General features: G+C 45.5%; 1 protein-coding gene across 7 annotated transcripts in view; it reads right to left on the bottom strand.

The window, feature by feature from the left end:
* The window catches only part of dnmt3bb.1 (DNA (cytosine-5-)-methyltransferase 3 beta, duplicate b.1), a 67,927-nt gene extending 50,734 nt beyond the window's left edge, over positions 1–17,193 (bottom strand). For 3 of the 7 annotated variants that reach the window (XM_042303934.1, XM_042303938.1, XM_042303937.1), the window contains exons 1-2: positions 16,946–17,193; positions 13,017–13,136 (exon numbers count right to left, since the gene is read on the bottom strand). In XM_042303934.1, coding sequence (XP_042159868.1) covers positions 13,017–13,085 — 69 coding nt within the window. In that variant the 5' untranslated portion in view covers positions 13,086–13,136; positions 16,946–17,193. Of the gene's footprint in view, positions 1–13,016; positions 13,137–16,829 lie in introns of all 7 variants that reach the window. The other 4 variants (XM_042303939.1, XM_024384685.2, XM_042303936.1 and 1 more) reach the window with 3 other exon arrangements.
* Positions 17,194–19,387: the final 2,194 nt, after the last annotated feature.

The raw sequence follows: 19,387 nt of genomic DNA, 5'->3' as shown, positions 1-19,387 counted from the left end.
TTTTAATTTAGTTTATGAATTATTAAGTGATTAAAACTCTTTCTGTTACTAAATTGGTAATAATTACTTTAAATAATTGATGGAATTCCTGCAATTAAATTGACTACAATGGGAAATCATAGTAGCCACAAACAACATTTGGGTCACATGCTACTGTCCTCCCTTCCACTGGCAAACTGTTATATTCAGTTCAGCTCTTAACAACCTCTCTCAGTTTTTAGTTTTTCTCTCTCTCACTCCATTTAAAGGGATATTGTGAAATTCTGTCAATTAAGTTGTTCTACTTACCCAGAACTAGTGGATACCATTTTTAGAGGTAGTTTAGCGAGCTAATTCTAACTACTGTAGCGTTAGCGCAATGACTGGAAGTCTACAGGTACGCTAGCATATGAATAAAAAGGTTAGCTAGCTGCAAGACTCAGTGACTCTATATGCCAGAAGGAGTGAGTGGGGCCAGTGGTGGAGGAGTGTATGGATACATGTTTGTTTTTTCCTTTCCCTGTCTTTTTCTATGTCTCTCTCTATCTCTATTCAAGCGAAGGCATTATAACCTGGTATGGCAACTGCTCAGCATTTGATTGTAAGGTGCCCCAGAGGGTAGTGCAAACAGCCCAGTCCAGTACATCACTGGGGCCAAGCTTCCTACCAGGACATATATAATAGGCGGTGTCAGAGGAAAGCCCATAAAATTGTCAGAGACTCCAGTCACCCAAGTTATAGACTGTTTTCTCTGCTACCGCACGGCAAGCGGTACCGGAGCACCAAGTCTAGGACCAAAAGGCTCCCCAACAGCTTCTACCCCCAAGCCATTAGACTGCTGAACAATTCATAAAAATTGCCACCGGACAATTTACGTTGACCATCCTCTTGTACACTGCTGCTACTCGCTGTTTGTTTGTTGCCTATGCAGTTACTTCGCCCCCAACTACATGTACAGATTACCTCAACTAGCCTGTACCCCTGCACACTGACTCGGTACTGATGCCCCTGTAAATAGCCTCGTTATTGTTATTCTTATTGTGTTACTTTTTATTATTACTTTTTATTTTAGTCTACTTGGTAAATATTTTCTTCTTCTTGAACTGCACTGTTGGTTAAGGGCTTGTGAGTAAGCATTTCACAGTAAAGTCTACACTTGTTGTATTCGGCGCATGTGGCAAATAAAGATTGATTTGCTTTAAACGGGACTGCAAGACTCCAGTGCTTTGCCAAATGCCAGCTAAAGATGTGGAGTTTCAGCAGCATCAACTGCAGCCTTGTTTTTTTACCCTAACACGGAACCCAAACCGGTTGCGCGTGTGCGCCATCGTGCATAAATATATTTTGTCCCCCTACACCAAACGAGATCACGACACGCAGGTTAAAATTCAAAACAAACTCTGACCCAATTACATTAATTTGGGGACAGGTCGAAAAGCATTAAACATTTATGGCAATTTAGCTAGTTAGCTTGCACTTGCTAGCTAATTTGTCCTATTTAGCTAGCTCGCTATTGCTAGTTAGCTTGCACTTGCTATCTAATTTGTCCTATTTAGCTAGCTCGCTGTTGCTAGCTAATTTGTCCTGGGATATAAACATTGAGTTGTTATTTTACCTGAAATGCACAAGGTCCTCTACTCCGACAATTAATCCTCACATAAAACGGTCAACCGAATCGTTTCTAGTCATCTCTCCTCCTTCCAGGCCTTTTTATCGTTGAACTTAGAACTTGGTGGTTGGCATCTAAACTTTCATAGTATTACCACAACAACCAGCAAAACATTTAGTCTTTCAATCACCCACGTGAGTATAACCAATGAGGAGATGGCACGTGGGTACCTCATTCTATAAACCAATGAGGAGATGGGAGAGGCAGAACTTGCAGCGCGATCTGCGTCAGAAATAGGAATTACTTCTATTTTAGCCCTTGGCAACGCAGATGCTCGTTGGCGCACGCGACGCGAGCGGTGTGGTCGGCCTATAAGCCTCCTTGACTTTTCTGAGCTCAAGGGACTAAACTGAGGAGATACTCATTTTTATTTATTTATTTTGCCTTTATTTAACCAGGTAGGCCAGTTGAGAACAAGTTCTCATTTATAACTGCGACCTGGCCAAGATAGAGCAAAGCAGTGCGACAAAAACAACAACACAAGAGTTACACATGGGATAAACAAACGTACAGTCAATAACACAATAGAAAAGTCTATATACAGTGTGTGCAAATGGAGTAAGATTAGGGAGGTAAGGCAATAAATAGGCCATAGTGGCGAAATTATTACAATTTAGCAATTAAACACTGGAGTGATAGATGTGCAGAGGATGAATGTGCAAGTAGAGATACTGGGGTGCAAAAAGAGCAAAAAAATAACAATATGAGGTAGTTGGGTGGGCTATTTACAGATGGGCTGTGTACAGGTGCAATGATCGGTAAGTTGCTCTGACAGCTGATGCTTAAAGTTAGTGAGGGAGATATAAGTCTCCAGCTTCAGTGATTTTTGCAATTTGTTCCAGTCATTGGCAGCAGAGACCTGGAAGAAAAGGCGGCCAATGGAGGAGTTGGCTTTGGGGATGACCAGTGAAATATACCTGCTGGAGCGCGTGCTACGACGAATATGAAGCGAGGGTCAGCCAACGAGAGCATACAGGTTGCAGTGGTGGGTGGTGTATGGGGCTATGGTGACAAAACAGATGGCACTGTGATAGACTACATACAATTTGCTGAGGAGAGTGTTGGAGGCTATTTCGTAAATGATATTGCCAAAGTCAAGGATCGGTAGGATAGTCAGTTTTACAAGGGTATGGTTGGCAGGATGAGTGAAAGATGCTTTGTTTTCGAAATAGGAAGTCAATTCTAGATTTAATTTTGGATTGGATATGCTTAATGTCTGGAAGGAGAGTTTACAGTCTAACCAGAAACCTAGGCATTTGTAGTTGTCCACATATTCTAAGTCAGACATTTAAGCCCTGGATGACTGTAGAATCTAAGAGTAAAAACAAACTCTTATCTTTAGTAAAGTTCATAGGTTAAAACAACACTCCTTTAGGGAACTGTATTTAATAAGTATTTAGGGGAAATAGAAAGTGTCGTAAACTAAGGTACTGTAAAACTTTAATTAATAGCCCAGGTGTTTATTTGCTTAAATCACTGAACACAATAGGCACTTATTAGAGACAGGCTTCTATTTGAGCCAGGCTTCTAACTTATTTCCTTAGTGCACACAACCTTTGCTCATTTTCTAGTTCATGTTCAATTTCAGCATTCACTTTCAGCATTTTTATCAATTTATTAATTTCCTGCACTAATGTGTTGTCATTTACACAGTGTCACGTTTGCTTTGTCTTAGTATGCCTATATTTAAAAAAATATACATAATTAATTGAGAATAATTATTCTCCTCTTTGACAGTGCTTACTTCTACCGATTTCTAGGGCTCTGTACTCCCGAAGTTGTTGACTGTTTTTGTGCATACCAGTAGCAGTTCTCAGCTGTTAGAAGCCCAAAAAATAAGCTGATTGCAATCATTTTTCCAGTCATTACTGGATTATTGAATGTTACAAATAAAACATTAAACCTCGTAAACAATTAACCCACTGTTTATTTGAAACAGTGGTTTATTTGCTGAAATGTGTGCCGTTGCCCAGCTATTAAAAGGGGCAGGTGGCTATTTGAGACTTGCTATTTCATTTAAAATTTACAGTATGCATATATGTATGTGTGGGGGGTTAACAGTGAGAGTGATGGGATCTGCTGACTTGATTAAAGGTAAAAGAGAAGAATGTTAGTTCCAGCTGTGAAATAGATGCAGAGGTAGCTATAGGAACACGCACACACACCAAAATAAAACAAGACCACAAAAAAAATATAACAACATAGAGAGATACAGAGTTAAAGCATCTATCCATCATCTTTAGGCGGAACACCGGGCTGAGGCCGGAAGAGGGTGAGAGAGGTAGAACTCCCTGAGGGGGAGACAGCCAGGGAGTTGGGGGTGAGAGAGTTAAGGGCCTTCACCCCATTGGCAGGCTTCCTCCTGAGGAAGCGTAAGCCCTTGGCCTTGGGAACAATGCATGGGGTTGTGGGATATCAGGAATCTTCCTCTGGAATGCCAGTCTGAGTCACGGTTCCCTTACCACCATAGCTGTCCTCCAGTGGCACAGTCACTTGCCAAAGCTAACACAGCCAACCAGCAGGCACAGGGGAAGACACAAGCCAACCCAGGCCAGGCTAGCACAGAACACAGCAGCACAGTAGAGCTGAGCATAGTTCAATGACATACCACAAACTGTGCACTCTCTCACTCTAGGAAACCAGCACTGCAATACAAACGCTATACAAAGAAATAATAACCCCTCTCTCACAGGCAGCACTCGGGCAGTGAGATTCTTTCTCACGCACCTCCAACCGTGTCAGCTCAAATCACACCTAAGCCAACCTGGGCCGCACAGCACAGTATAACATAGTAGAGCACGACACAGTACAGTTATAGACCCCAAAGCACTCAATGCACCGTGGATAAAGGGATTATTAAGGCCACAGGGGCAAAGATGGAGAGAGAGAACTAGAGAGGGGGAAAGAGAGAGAGACAGAGTGAGGGTGAGAATGAGAGAGAGCGCGAGAGAGAGAGACAGACAGAGACAGAAAGAGAGGAGACAGAGTGAGGGTGAGAGAGAGAGAGGGAGACAGACAGAGAAAGAGAGGAGACAGAGTGAGGGTGAGAGAGAGAGAGATTGAGAGAGACAGCTAGGTCAGTGCCAGAGTTTCTCTCATTAGTGAGATTAGACCTGAGAGAGACGCCTTTTTCCAGACCAGGAAACCCCTCTACACCTGTCAACACTTCATCTGCTACCCCCATTGCCCCTCCCTACCCTCCTGTCTGCACCCTTTCACCCCTCCTTCCCTCTCAGCCCCACATCTGGCTAGGAGAGGCTCAGGCAACATCTCAGGGCAGACGGCTATGAAAACCGTGTCTGACATAAAACAATGCACGTGTGGATTGATTAAAAGTGTGTTGACAGATTAAAAGAGCAAGACCTTTGGTTGATCTGTCTGTCCGTCCATCCGTCTCTTTCTGCCCACTCAAACGTCCTCAAAATAAATATTCCCTGACAAAGTACATCTTCACCCCCCCAGCCCAAGCTGAAGGGGCCCAGACAAGGCTCTGCCACAGCCCCTGCTTTTGTAAAAGGAGAACAAAGTATGAGTGGAAACTAAAAGCTGGGGCTCAGACCAGGTGGCTAGGAGCCCTTTCAGTATCTCTGCCTCCCTGACACCTCAGCCATTGATCTGCTTTCTGGGTTGGACACAGATACGGGAAACAAAGGAGAGGTTAGGAAGGAATGGACTCAGTTGCAGAGAGATACTCCCTTTCAATGGACCCATACCTGACCTACAGTATAGCACACACACCTTCCAGACACATTTACAACATGAGACACTGGCTAGCCATGTAAATGTGCTTAGCTGATGTCAGTTACTCTCATCCCTGGCTTGGCACAAAGACACCAAGATAACAGCGTGACAGAAAACCCTAAAGGGGAACTACATAAACTATACACCTGTGAATACCATGTCTGTGCTTTAACTGCTTTCTATAGAACAATATTATTCTTATCTGGGATCACAGATTCACATAGTTGAGAACCAGTTTGCCAGGAAGACCCAGGAATGATTAAAAAAACTATTGTAAAAGCATGTAGAAACCCATAAGGCATTTCCCAGGGTGTCACTGTACACTAGTGTTCCAAGATATACCGAAACTACTCATACTTTTCTAATAAAATAAAAATACATTCAGTACTTCTGTCAAATGTGTTTCTCGGCATTGAGTCTGTCTATCAGCGGAGTGAAGCAAAGTACCTGCTCTACTTCCTCATTCATTGTTAGAGCTGTCTGGGCTGCATTGTTACCTCCCCACTCATGCTGCACAGAAATTAACACAATTGAATTTTTGACCTTTATTTAACTAGGCAAGTCAGTTAAAAACAAATTCTTATTTTCAATGACAGCCTAGGAACAGTGGGTTAACTGCCTGTTCAGGGGCAGACAACAGATTTGTACCTTGTCAGCTCAGGGGTTTGAACTTGCAACCTTCCGGTTACTAGTCCAACGCTCTAACCACTAGGCTACCCTGCCACCCCTCAATAACGCAACACCATATGTAGAAATGTTGACACTGTTCATTACTGTTCGCAAAACAATGTCCTTACAGGCTAGAACACTTTTACAATGCAAGACAATGCCGGTATCTTTCAGCTTTAATTGAAGGCTAAATTTCCTTCCTAGTTTACAGATGAATTCACTACTCTAGTACTTTGTTTGTTATAATATGCAAACATAACGCAAAATATGCTGATTTCAAAGCTGATTGTCACCAAAAACGTTATTAATTGACTTTGTCTCCCTTGCCAACAAAAAGTAATTCACTTCTTCATCTCCCTCGCCTCCCGTCTGGTTTCCACTAGATTCCATGGCCACAATGTCAGATTCCACAGCCATGTGAATGATGTCATAACTTTCTAAGAGACAGCATACACTTTTATAAAAGAAGAGATCGCTTCTTCTATGCAAATGTTATACAATAAAATAATATGTTCTCCTAGCAGTTGCCAATAAAATAAGTCTTAAATTGGAGGTACTGTTTGTCATCTGTAGCCTCATGAAATCAGTTTAAACAAGCTCAATTATTTTTTTAATTGAACATTTATTTAACTAGGATAGTCAGTTAAGAACAAATTCTTATTTACAATGACAGCCTAGGAACAGTGGGTTAACTGCCTTGTTCAGGGGCAGAACGACACATTTTTACCTTGTCAGCTCGGGGATTCAATCTAGCAACCTTTCGGTTCCTGACCCAACGCGCTAACCACTAGGCTACCTGCTGCCCCTCAATAACTGAATGCATGCACACTCTCCTATTGAATCATATGAATTCACCTGTATTGTGAATAGACCTAGGCTAAATCTTAATTTACCTAGTTTATCAACAGAGATTTACCATTCAAATAAATTATTACCACTATGTTGTTTTGTAAAAACAAAGTCAAATTGATTGTATAATTGATTAAATAATGCATATATGGCTGTAGGGCTGGGCAATATGGCCTAAAAGTAATATCTCCATTTTTTTTACGAGGTTCAGATGATTCACTATATATATATCTCCATTTCTTGTTTTTCTCTAAACAAATTAAAAAAGGCCAAGACTGTCACGACTTCCACCGAAGGTGGCTCCTCTCCCTGTTCGGGCGGCACTCGGTGGTCGTCGTCACTGGTCTACTAGCCGCCACCGATTATTTTTTCTTTTCTGTTAGTTTTGTCCTGATTGTTTTCACCTGTTACTTATTTGTTGTTAATTATGGCCTATTTAAACTTCTAGGGCCCGTCTGCTTTTGTGCGGGCTTATTCTCACTGTCAGTGGTGAAATTGTTTTGCTTACGTATTTTGCTGTCTGTTATTTTCCCTGGTTTTGGGGACATACCTGTTTATTGGTCATTTTGCCTGTTTGTTGGCTAGACCCAGCTTAATAAACGTATGCATTGGAAGCATTGCTCTCTGCGCCTGACTCCACACCCACCACTCCCAGCTATCCGTGACAGAAGCCCGCACCGAAAGCCATGGAGTCAGCAGGAGCAGCTGCACCCCCTCTCCTATCCATGGAAGAGCGTGTCCTCCATCACACAGCCATCCTACACCGGATCGGGACGGCGATGGATCAGATGGAGAGAATGGACAGATGGGAGAGGAGCGGCCTCCCTACTTCGTCTCCAGCTCCTCTTCAGCCTGCGCTACCAAATTCTCCGGTGGCGTCCGGACCCAGCGCTCGTCGGCTCGCGCCCCCGAGGGAGTACGATGGAACGACTGCCGGGTGCAAGGGATTCTTGCTCCAGCTAGAGCTTTACCTGGCTACCGTTCGCCCGACTCCTTCTGGAGAGGAGAGTGTGAGCGTCCTCATCTCCTGCCTGACGGGCAAGAGCCCTGGAGTGGGCCAATGCGGTCTGGGAGGGTCCAGACTCAGCGAGGGACCACTACCCTGAGTTCATCCGCCGATTCGTGGCTGTGTTCGACCACCCACCAGAGAGTCGATCGGCGGGTGAATGGCCGTTCCACCTTAGGCAGGAGACGAGGAGCGTGCAGGACTTTGCGCTGGAGTTTCATAACCTTGCCGCTGGAGCGGGTGGAACGTCATGGCCCTGATTGACCACTACTGGTGTAGCCTCCGGGAGGACGTCCGCAGGGAGCTAGCTTGTCGGGACACCACCCTCACACTAGACAAACTAATTGACATGTAAATACAGCTGGACAACCTGCTTAGTGTTCGCGGGCGTCCAGAGCGGGTCCTGTTTGTTCTTCCCCCCAGCACTCCAATTCCAACACCCATGGAGTTAGGGGGTGCTGCATCTAGGGTAACAGGGGGAGGAATCTCCTCCTGCACCAATTGTGGTTGGAGAGGCCACACTGCCGATCGGTGCTTGAGGAGCTCGTCTGGGAGTCGAGAGGGCAGCCAGAGCACTGCTCGGACACCCCAGGTGAGTCAGCACCAGACTCACCCAGAGCTCCCTGTTGGTCATATGTTTGTACTAATCTCTTTTCCTGAGTTTTCCCCCTCTTCCCAGAATAGGGCACTAGTCGATTCAGGTGCAGCTGGGAGTTTTATGGACCAAGGGTTCGCTCATAGGTTAGGGATTCCGTTGGTGTTCGCTCATAGGTTAAGAATTCCGTTGGTGTTCGCTCATAGGTTAGGGATTCCGTTGGTGCAGTTAGGTCAACCCTTCCCCGTGCACTCTCTAGATAGTCAACCGTTAGGGTCAGGGCTGGTCAGGGAGGCCATGGTTCCACTGGACATGGTAACGCAGGGGGGTCCATAAGGAGCGGATTAGTCTCTTCCTCATTGATTCTCCTGTGTTTCCAGTGGTGCTGGGGTTCCCTGGGTGGCTATTCACAATCCTCAGATTTCATGGAAACAGGGGGCTCTAAAGGGGTGGTCAGAGGAGTGTTCAGATTGGAAACTCCTATGCACCATCGGTGCAACGACGATGGTGCGTCCAGACCAGGTTTTCACTGCGCATTCCCTCAGAATATGCTGATTTGGCTATCACTTTCTGTAAAAAGAAGGTGACCCAATTACCACCTCATCGACGAGGGGATTGTGCGATAAACCTCCAGGTAAACGCAGCACTTCCTAGGAGTCACGTGTACCCGCTGTCATAGGAGGATGCAGTGGCTATGGAGACATATGTCACTGAATCTCTGGGACAGGGGTACATTCGGCCCTCCACGTCACCCATCTCCTCGAGTTTCTTTTTTGTGAAGAAGGAGGAAGATCTGTGTCCGTGCATTGATTATAGAGGTCTAAATTCCATCACAGTGGGGTTTAGTTACCCGCTACCTCTCATCGCTACGGCGGTGGAATCATTTCACGGAGCACGCTTTTTCACTAAAGTGGATTTCAGGAGCACGTATAACTTGTTGCGTATCCAGGAGGGAGATGAGTGGAAGACTGCGTTTAGTACCACATCTTGCCATTATGAGAACCTTGTCATGCCGTATGGGTTGAAGAATGCTCCAGCCGTCTTTCAATCTTTCATAGACGAGATTCTCAGGGAACTGCATCGGCAGGGTGTGGTGGGTTATATCGATGACATTCTGATTTATTCCGCCACACGCACCCCGCGCATGTGTCTCTGGTGCGCAGGGTACTTGGGCGACTGTTGGAGCATGACCTGTACATCAAGGCTGAGAAATGTGTGTTCTCCAAACAAGCCGTTTCTTTCCTGGGGTATCGCATTTCCACATCTGGGGTGGTGATGGAGTATGACCGCGTTGCAGCCATGCGTAATTGGCCGACTTAGACCACGGTAAAGGAGGTGCAGCGGTTCTTAGGGTTTGCCAATTACTACCGGAGGTTTATCCGGGGTTTTGGCCAGGTGGCTGTTCCCATTACCTCACTGCTGAAGGGGGGTGGTTGTGCGTTTGTGGTGGTCAGCGGAGGCGGGCAGAGCGTTTAGTCGTCTGAAGGCGCTGTTTACCGATGCTCCTGTATTGGCGCATCCGGACCCCTGGTGGGGGTCATGGTGGAGGTGGACTCATGGCATTCATGGTGGAGGTGGACGCGACCGAGGCTGGGGTTGGAGCCGTGCTATCACAGCGCTCGAGCATGCCACCGAAGCTTCGCCCCTGCACTTTTTCCCCCGAGGAAGCTCAGTCCGGCGGAGCGAAACTATGACGTGGGGGACCGGGAGTTGCTGGCTGTGGTAAAAGCTCTGAAGGTGTGGAGACATTGGCTTGAGGGGGCTAAACACCCTTTCCTCATCTGGACTGACCACCGTAATTTGGAGTACATCCGGGCAGATAGGAGACTGAATCCTCGCCAGGCAAGGTGGGCCATGTTTTTCACCAGATTTCGGTTCACCATCTCTTATAGACCAGGTTCCCTTAACACTAAGGCCGACGCGATGTCCCGTCTCTATCATACCGAGGAGCGGTCCACCGATCCTACTCCCATACTTCCGGCCTCATGTCTGGTGGCATCGGTGGTATGGAAGGTGGACGCGGACATTGAGCGGGCGTCACGGTTAGAACCCACGCCACCACAGTGTCCAGCAGGCCGGAAGTACGTGCCACTTGGTGTTCATGACAAATTGATCCGGTGGGCCCACACGCTACCCTCCTTGGGTCATCCGTGAATTGAGAGGATGGTGCGGGGTCTTAGGGGGAAGTACTGGTGGCCCACTTTAGCGAAGGAAGTGAGGTTTTATGTCTCCTTCTGTTCAGTGTGAGCTCAGAGTAAGGCTCCTAGACACCTGCCTAGAGGGAAGTTACAGCCCCTCCCCGTTCCACAATGGCCTTGGTCACATCTGTCGGTGGACTTCCTCACCGACCTTCCCCCCTCTCAGAGGAACACCACGATCCTGGTCGTTGTGGATCGGTTTTCTAAGTCCTGCCGTCTCCTCCCGTTGCCCGGTCTCCCTATGGCCCTGCAGACTGCGGAGGCCCTGTTTACCCACGTCTTCCGGCACTACGGGGTGCCTGAGGACATAGTTTCTGATCGGGGTCCCCAGTTCACGTCCCAAGTTTGGAGGGCGTTCATGGAGTGTCTGGGGGTCTCAATTAGCCTGACCTCAGGTTTTCACCCCGAGTGCAATGGGCAGGTGGAGAGAGTGAACCAGGATGTGGGTAGGTTTCTGCAGTCATATTGCCAGGAACGGCCAGGAGAATGGGCGAGGTACGTCCCATGGGCGGAGGTGGCCCAAAACTCACTCCGCCACTCCTCCACGAACCTGTTGCCTTTCCAGTGCGTGTTGGGCTACCAGCCGGTCCTGGCACCGTGGCATCAGAGCCAGACCGAGGCTCCTGCGGTGGAGGAGTGGGTGCAGCGCTCAAAGGAGACCTGGAGAGCCGTCCAGGAATCGCTAAAACGGGCTGGTGGGCGGCAAAAGGTGAGCACTGACCGCCACCGCAGTGAGGCCCCCGTGTTCGCACCGGTGGACCGGGTCTGGCTCTCGACCCGAAACCTGACCCCCCGCCTGCCCTGCCGCCTGCCCTCCCCTGCAGGAAGGTGAGGTGCCGGAGGTCCCTCCGCCCCCTCTGGACATCGAGGGGCCCCCGGCATACACGGTACGTTCCATCCTGGACTCTAGACGCTGAGTGAGGGGCCTGCAGTACCTCGTGGATTGGGAGGGGTACAGTCCGGAGGAGAGGTGCTGGGTACCGGTGGACATCTTGGATCCACCACTGCTGAGTGATTTCCACCGCCTCCATCTGGATCGCCCTGCGCCTCGCCCTCCGGGTCGTCCTCGGGGCTGGTGTCCGCGCGCTGCAGGAGCCACGCGTCAGGGGGGAGGATACTGTCGCGACTTCCACCAAAAGTTGAGGTAGGGGTTAGGTGATTGAGGTAGGGGTTAGGTGATTGAGGTAGGGTTTTTGTGATTGAGGTAGGGGTTAGGTGATTGAGGTAGGGGGAGGTGATTGGTGATTGAGGTAGGGGTGAGGTGATTGAGGTAGGGGTTAGGTGATTGAGGTAGGGGGTGAGGTGATTGAGGTAGGGGGTGAGGTGATTGAGGTAAGGGGTGAGGTGATTGAGGTAGGGGGTGAGGTGATTGAGGTAGGGGGTTAGGTGATTGAGGTAGGGAGTGAGGTGATTGAGGTACGGAGTGAGGTGATTGAGGTAGGGTGTTGGGGAGTTCCGGTGGCTGTGTGGTTAATTGTACTGTAGCAATAGAGCAGGACCGGAAGCAACAGGATGAGAAATGGGGAGAGAGAGAGAGTTCCCTGATGCCATAAAGACTAGTGTGGGCTCTGAGCCATAAATCACACTGAATCATAGTTAAGAACTATCTCACTCTGGGATAGAGCAACAGCCAACACTACACTACCACAGACACCACAGAAGGTCATTTATTACATTTATTACAATGATATGCAGATTTATCTAGATAGTCCTTATAACAACATTTTTAAACATACGCATGGTACTAATGGTATAATCCAGGAGTGAAGGCCAAAACCCAACTGGCAAAGGATGCTACTGGGGCTGCCTGGAAGTAACTTTTTTCTAATGTAACTAACAGGGCATAAATATTGTCCTACTGAATGGAAAAGGGGGATCTGAGGGCAAAACTGATCCAACCAAAACTTTCAGTCACAGTGTATCATGGTCCAGTTTTGTGTGAGAGTGTTAGTGGGTGAACCAGTAGGCGTGCTATCTGGCAAAAATTGGACCTAGTGGCATGCTGTTGAGTTGTGGACGCAGGAGAGAACAATCATCCTAAAATCTCATTAGAAATGAGGTGTTTCTTTGTCTTACAGTATTATTACATTATACTTTGCTATTATATTCGGTTCTGTTATGTACAATGCTATCATTATGTGATTTTGCAGACATTGATTCAGCTTTGATGTAACTATTAAACAAGCACCATTCACCAGAGTAGCCTGTTCTCTACGAGTAGCACATGCTTCAGGACCTTTAGCAGTTGGGAAGAAAGGTCCAGAAAAGTCAGCTCTGCAGCCACTCTGTAAAATAAAAATGGAGACCCACACGACTTACTGTTGCCGTCATCTTGTCACTCTCAACCATGATGGCTGAAGAATACTTGTTGGATGGCATTACTGTTGCAGTTAACTTCGTCAATTATTGTTGTTTTGATTATCTTCTAACCTGGAGGCAAAACAAACAAGACAATGCAGTAGTTAGGAGAGTGCACAAAACAGTACATTTAAATGTGCAATATTCATGCATAAAATCACACTGAATCACTAGCTGTGATTCCTTGAACTTTGTTTCTGAGTAACATCTGTTTCTCAAACTAGACACTCTAATGTACTTGTCCTCTTGCTCAGTTGTGCACCAGGACCTCCCACTCCTCTTTCTATTCTGGTTTGTCACGCCCTGACCTTAGTTATCTTTGTTTTCTTTATTATTTTGGTTAGGTCAGGGTGTGACGAGGGTGGTATGTGTGTTTTGTCTTGTCTAGGGTTTTTTGCATTTCATGGGGTTTTGGTATGTCTAGGTATATGTAGGTCTATGGTGGCCTGAATTGGTTCCTAATCAGAGACAACTGTTTATCGTTGTCTCTGATTGGGGATCCTATTTAGGTTGCCATTTTCCATTTTGGTTTTGTGGGTTATTGTCTATGTGAAGTTGCATGTCAGCACTAGTTGGTTATAGCGTCACGGTCGTTTTGTTAGTTTGTTTAGTGTTCTTTGTTTAATAAAGAAGAATGTATTCATCTCACGCTGCGCCTTGGTCTCCTCGTTATGATGAACGTGACAGAATAACCCACCAAACCAGGACCAAGCAGCGTGAAAAGGAGGAACAGCGCTTAATGGGGAAATGGACCAGGGAGGAGATATTAGATGGAGCAGGACCCTGGACGCAGCCAGGGGAGTATCGCCGTCCTAAGGAGGAGATAGAGGCAGCAAAAGTGGAACGGCGATACTACGAGGAGAAATACCGGAGAATAGAGGAACGGCGACGATATGAAGGTACACGGCTAGCACGGAACCCCGAGAGGCAGCCCCAATAAAACATTTTTTGGGGGGGCACACGCGGAGATTGCATGAGTCAGGTCGGAGACCTGAGCCAACTCCTTGAGCATGTAACTGGTCAGGCACCGTGTTATGCAGAGATGCGCATGGTGTCTCCAGTGCGCTATTCTAGCCCGGTGCGCTCTATTCCAGCTCCTCGCATTTGCCGGGCTAGAATGGACATCCAGCCAGGACGTATTGAGCCAGCTCTATGTTCTGGATCTCCAATGCGTCTCCATGGTCCAGTGTATCCTGTGCCTCCTCCCCGCACTCGCCCTGAGGTGCGTGTCCCCTACCTGGTACCACCAGTTCCGGCACCACTCACCAGGCCTACAGTGCGCCTCGGCAGTCCAGAGCGTCCGGCTACAGTTCACAGACCGGAACCTCAAACAACGGGCCACAGTCCAGAACCTCAAACGACGGGCCACAGTCCAGAACCTCAAACGACGGTCTCCAGTCCGGGGTCTCCAGCGACGGTCCCCAGTCCGGGGTCTCCAGCGACAGTCCCCAGTCCGGGGTCTCCAGTGACGGTCCCCAGTCCAGAACATCCGGTGATGATCCACGCAGCGAGGTTCCCCAGCCCAGGGCCTACAGCGAGGATCCGCAGTCCAGAGCCTCCGACGATGATCCACGGGTCAGTGCTACAAGAGCGGACTCAGGGTAAAGAAGGGGGGTTGCGTCCAGAACCAGAGCCGCCACCGAGGATAGATGCCCACACAGACCCTCCCATATAGGTTTAGGTTTGTGGCCGGGAGTCCGCACCTTTTTGGGGTTACTGTCACGCCCTGACCTTAGTTATCTTTGTTTTCTTTATTATTTTGGTTAGGTCAGGGTTTGACGAGGGTGGTATGTGTGTTTTTGTCTTATCTAGGGTTTTTGTATTTTATGGGGTTTTGGTATGTCTAGGTATATGTAAGTCTATGGTGGCCTGAATTGGTTCCCAATCAGACCCAGCTGTTTACCGTTGTCCCTGATTGGGGATCCTATTTAGGTTGCCATTTTGGTTTTGTGGGTTATTGTCTATGTGTAGTTGCATGTCAGCACTAGTTGTTTATAGCGTCTTGTTAGTTTGTTTAGTGTTCTTCGTTTTATAAAGAAGAATGTATTCATATCACGCTGCGCCTTGGTCTCCTCGTTATGACGAACGTGACATGGTTAGAGACAGTTTGTGCTGTTCTGTGAAGGGAGTAGTACACAGCATTGTATGAGATCTTCAGTTTCTTGGCAATTTCTCGCATGGAATAGCCTTCATCTCTCAGAACAAGAATTGACGGAAGAGTCTTTGTTTCTGGCCAATTGAGCCTGTAATCGAACCCACAAATGCTGATGCTTCAGATACTCAACTTGTCTAAAGAAAGACAGTTTTATTGCCTTTTAATCAGGACAACAGTTTTCAGCTGTGCTAACATAATTGCAAAAGGTTTTCTAATGATCAATTAGCCTTTTAAAATGATTAACTTGGATTAGCTAACACAACGTGCCATTGGAACACAGGACTGATGGTTGCTGATAATGGACCTCTGTATGCCTATGTAGATATTCCATTAAAGAAATCTGCCATTTCCACCTATAATAGTCATTTACAACATTAAAATGTCTATACTGTATTTCTGATCAATTTGATGTTATTTTAATGGACAAAAAAAACAATTCTTACAGATTTCTTAAATTAATATCACTTGGATCTGATTTCCTGGTGTTTTTACAGTCTTGTACAACATTAAAAATGTAAAATATATATATATTTTTTTGCTCAGAAAACTTGTGGGGACAAATAAAACTTGCATGCTGCCAGTTGGAGAACCGTGGCATAGCCTATATTATAGCGTTTCCCAAACTCGCTCCTCGGGTGCACATTTTGTTTTCTGCCGTAACACTACACAAATTATTAAAACGATCAAAGCTGGATGATTAGTTGATTATTTGAAAGCTGTGTAGTGCTAGAGCAAAGACCAAAACGTGCACTCCTTGGGGTCACGAGGACCGAAACCCTGAATTAGCAATTGCGGTTTGGTGCGGATGAACAAACAGCTGACACGCGCACGACTAACGCGGGCACTCTCCGAGAATAAAGACCCAACTTCAAAAACTGCAAATTTGATTGAAAAAAATCCACGCAGGTGCACAACAGTCCACGAAATTGTGTCATACTTAAGCGACTAGCCTGTGGTTATAGGCTTATTATATTATGTTTCAGCATTCGAATTGAAATTCCACTACTGGGAATGATTATCAAGGCATACAGAAGACAATTATTTCAAATAAGCCATACAAAAATACTAAACTATCTGTCTCTAACGGCATGGAGTAGGAAACATGCACTTGTTTGTATGAAAAACAACGCAATCGCGCAATCGAATTTATAGTGATTTTGAGGAAATTGTGCCAATACCACAAGAAAAATCTAACACTTCATTAGTGAAGTTGAAGTTCAACAAACGTTGAAATAAACGTCCAAGACACGCTAAAAATAAATAAATCACCACCTGATTGGAAACCACAAACTACCCACGCATAAAAATCCATTAGGTTCCACTCGCGCGTGACGCAGATCAACTCTGAATTGAAACTATGCAATAACATATGCAATAACATTCCCATACAAAAAAATGATCATATTATAGGATAAATATCCTTATTTACCATGTTTGAGGATATGTAGGGTATTTTCCCTTCCTTGTCTCCAATTTACATAATCATCGACGCAACATTGTTTCATCAATTGAATCGAAATGTAATGTTACCCTACGTCTTTCCGCAAAAAAGTTCAAATTAAATTGACTCTATCGAGCAAATTACTGTAACAGTAAGAAAGTCATCAAACCTCATGCATGAATTCTTCCAGTTTCTGACAGCATGCTGTTAACTGATCTCCTAAATAATGCTCTGCAGACTAGCATGCATAAACACATCATAAATGGCAACTGCACAAAAATGTACCTGTTGCAGGGGTAGTCGTTCGGTGAGCGGGGAAGAGTTGAGATTGATTGGTCCTCTCTCACTGCTTGCCAAGGTGCCTCGAAGTGTCACACTACTTACCTCAACATATGCATGCCTTTATACCCTGTGGGGCAAATATCTAAGTGGAGTTCTCTTCTTTTCAAACTTGCCTGTTGTAATCTTTTTTTCTTCGTTTTTTTCCCACAATGTGCCACAATGTTCAGGCGTAACTTTTCCCGGGTCTCGAATCACACTGTAGCTGAATGGAAACTAGATTTACCTTTTCCAGTGTTAACCCTTAATACAAAGGTATTGCATTTATACACCATTTATATGCAGTTCTGCCAATGGTCTACTACCCTGCTGGCAAATACAAATACTTTAAAGTGCTACTTAAGTCGTTTTTGTGGGTATCGTTACTTTATTTTACTATTTAGATATTTTTCAACTTTTACTTTTACTTCACTACATTCCTAAAGAAAATTATGTACATTTTCCTCCATACATTTTCCCTGACACACAAAAGTACTCATTACATTTTGAATGCTTAGCAGGACAGAAAAATAGTTCAATTCACACACTTATCAAGAGAACATCCCTGGTCATCCCTACTTCCTTTGATCTGGTGGACTCACTAAACACACATGCTTAGTTTGTAAATTACATCTGGGTGTTGGAGTATGCCCCTGTCTATATGTAAATAAAACAATTGTGCCTTCTGGTTTGCCTAATATAAGATATTTGCAATTATTTATACTTATACTTTAGCAATTACATTTACTTTTGATACTCGAGTAGTATTTTACTGGGTGACTTTCACTTTTACTAGAGTAATTTTTACTACGGTATCTTTACTTTTACTCAAGTATGACAATACGGTACTTTTTCCACCACTGGTCCTTATCAGGAGAGTGCGTGAAGCCTAATGTTCACAATAAACCAACCCATCCAAACATTTGATGTTGTCACTGGAAAAGGATATCTCAATGAATGAATATACTGAAATAGTATAAAGGGTATAGTCAGCGATATGAAATGTAGATGCTCAAAGTAAACAGCATAGTGGGTCAATTTCCACAACAACTGAGTGTTGGAGAGCAAGGCTAAACTTCTCCACTGTTTTAATCCCGTAGCTACCACATTCCAAAAGCGTGAAGCGAACCTGTGCAGATACTCTGTGTGAGAGCGAAGTCTTGTATCTTGCTCATCCCAATATCTGACTACCTTATTGCTCATCCCAATATCTGACTACCTTATTGCTCATCCCCATATCTGACTACCTTTAAATCCATTGGTATAATAACAGATACATAATCATATAATAATAATCATAACTGTGCCCATTTAAATTATATCACACTATTGTCTTACGTGTCTCTGTTATTGCATTGTAGCCTGTGTAATGTTCTGTGTTCATCCTACTTGCAAACCAAACCTGACCTTTGACCCCTTCTCTTCTGACCAGATGCAATTTCTGAAACCCAGAACTAAAATATTGCATAATTGCGTCAGTTGCTCAATACCAGTTAGGCTATGTTATGTGTGTCTGTCCATGAGATATTAAATCAGATATAAACCAGAAGATTATAGGGGGATATGACAGACTGTGTATAACCTCTGCTGAGGGTGCATACACCCACTTATTATATGGTTGCCACTCAAATCAAAAGCAGACCACAAAGCCCACAGCCTAGCCTACTGAACAGTCACAACTCACCACATTGTCTGAGTATTGAGTATTGTCGTCATTCATAAGTAGGCTCTATTGTCACGAATGCAATAGATCAGTATTAGAGTATTGCTATGACTCATGACTGAAATAAAACTTTTGAATTGGCTTTCCTTATTGAATCCAATAATATGCGTAGCAACTAACCATACCTTTTACCTATTGGTACAAGCAAAATACAATATGTGGATGCTATAATATAAATCATAACCACTTAATTTAACTGATGCTGTCGCCCCGTAGCACTCACTTCTGTCAACATGAAGTGCTTTGAGAGACTAGTCAAAGATCATATCACCTCCACCCTACCTGTCACCCTAGACCCACTTCAATTTACTTACCGCCCCAATAGGTACACAGACGATGCAATCACCACCACACTGTACACTGCCCTATCCCATCTGGACAAGAGGAATACCTATGTAAGAATGTTGTTTATTGACTATAGCTCAGCATTCAACACCATAGTACCCTCCAAGCTCATCATTAAGCACGAGGCCCTGGGTCTGAACAGCGCCCTGTGCAATTGGGTACTGGACTTCCTGATGGGCCACCCCCAGGTGGTGAATGTAGGACACAACACCTCCACTTTGCTGATCCTCACCACTGGGACCACACAAGGGTGCGTGCTCAGCCCCCTCCTGTACTCTCTGTTCACCCATGATTGCATGGCCAAGCACACCTCCAACTCATTCATCAAGTTTTCAGACGAC

Source organism: Oncorhynchus tshawytscha, linkage group LG22 (assembly GCF_018296145.1).
Source record: "Oncorhynchus tshawytscha isolate Ot180627B linkage group LG22, Otsh_v2.0, whole genome shotgun sequence".
Lineage (NCBI taxonomy): Eukaryota > Metazoa > Chordata > Actinopteri > Salmoniformes > Salmonidae > Oncorhynchus > Oncorhynchus tshawytscha.
The sequence above is the reverse complement of the archived record's forward strand: the minus strand, read 5'-3'. Positions and strand labels throughout refer to the sequence as shown.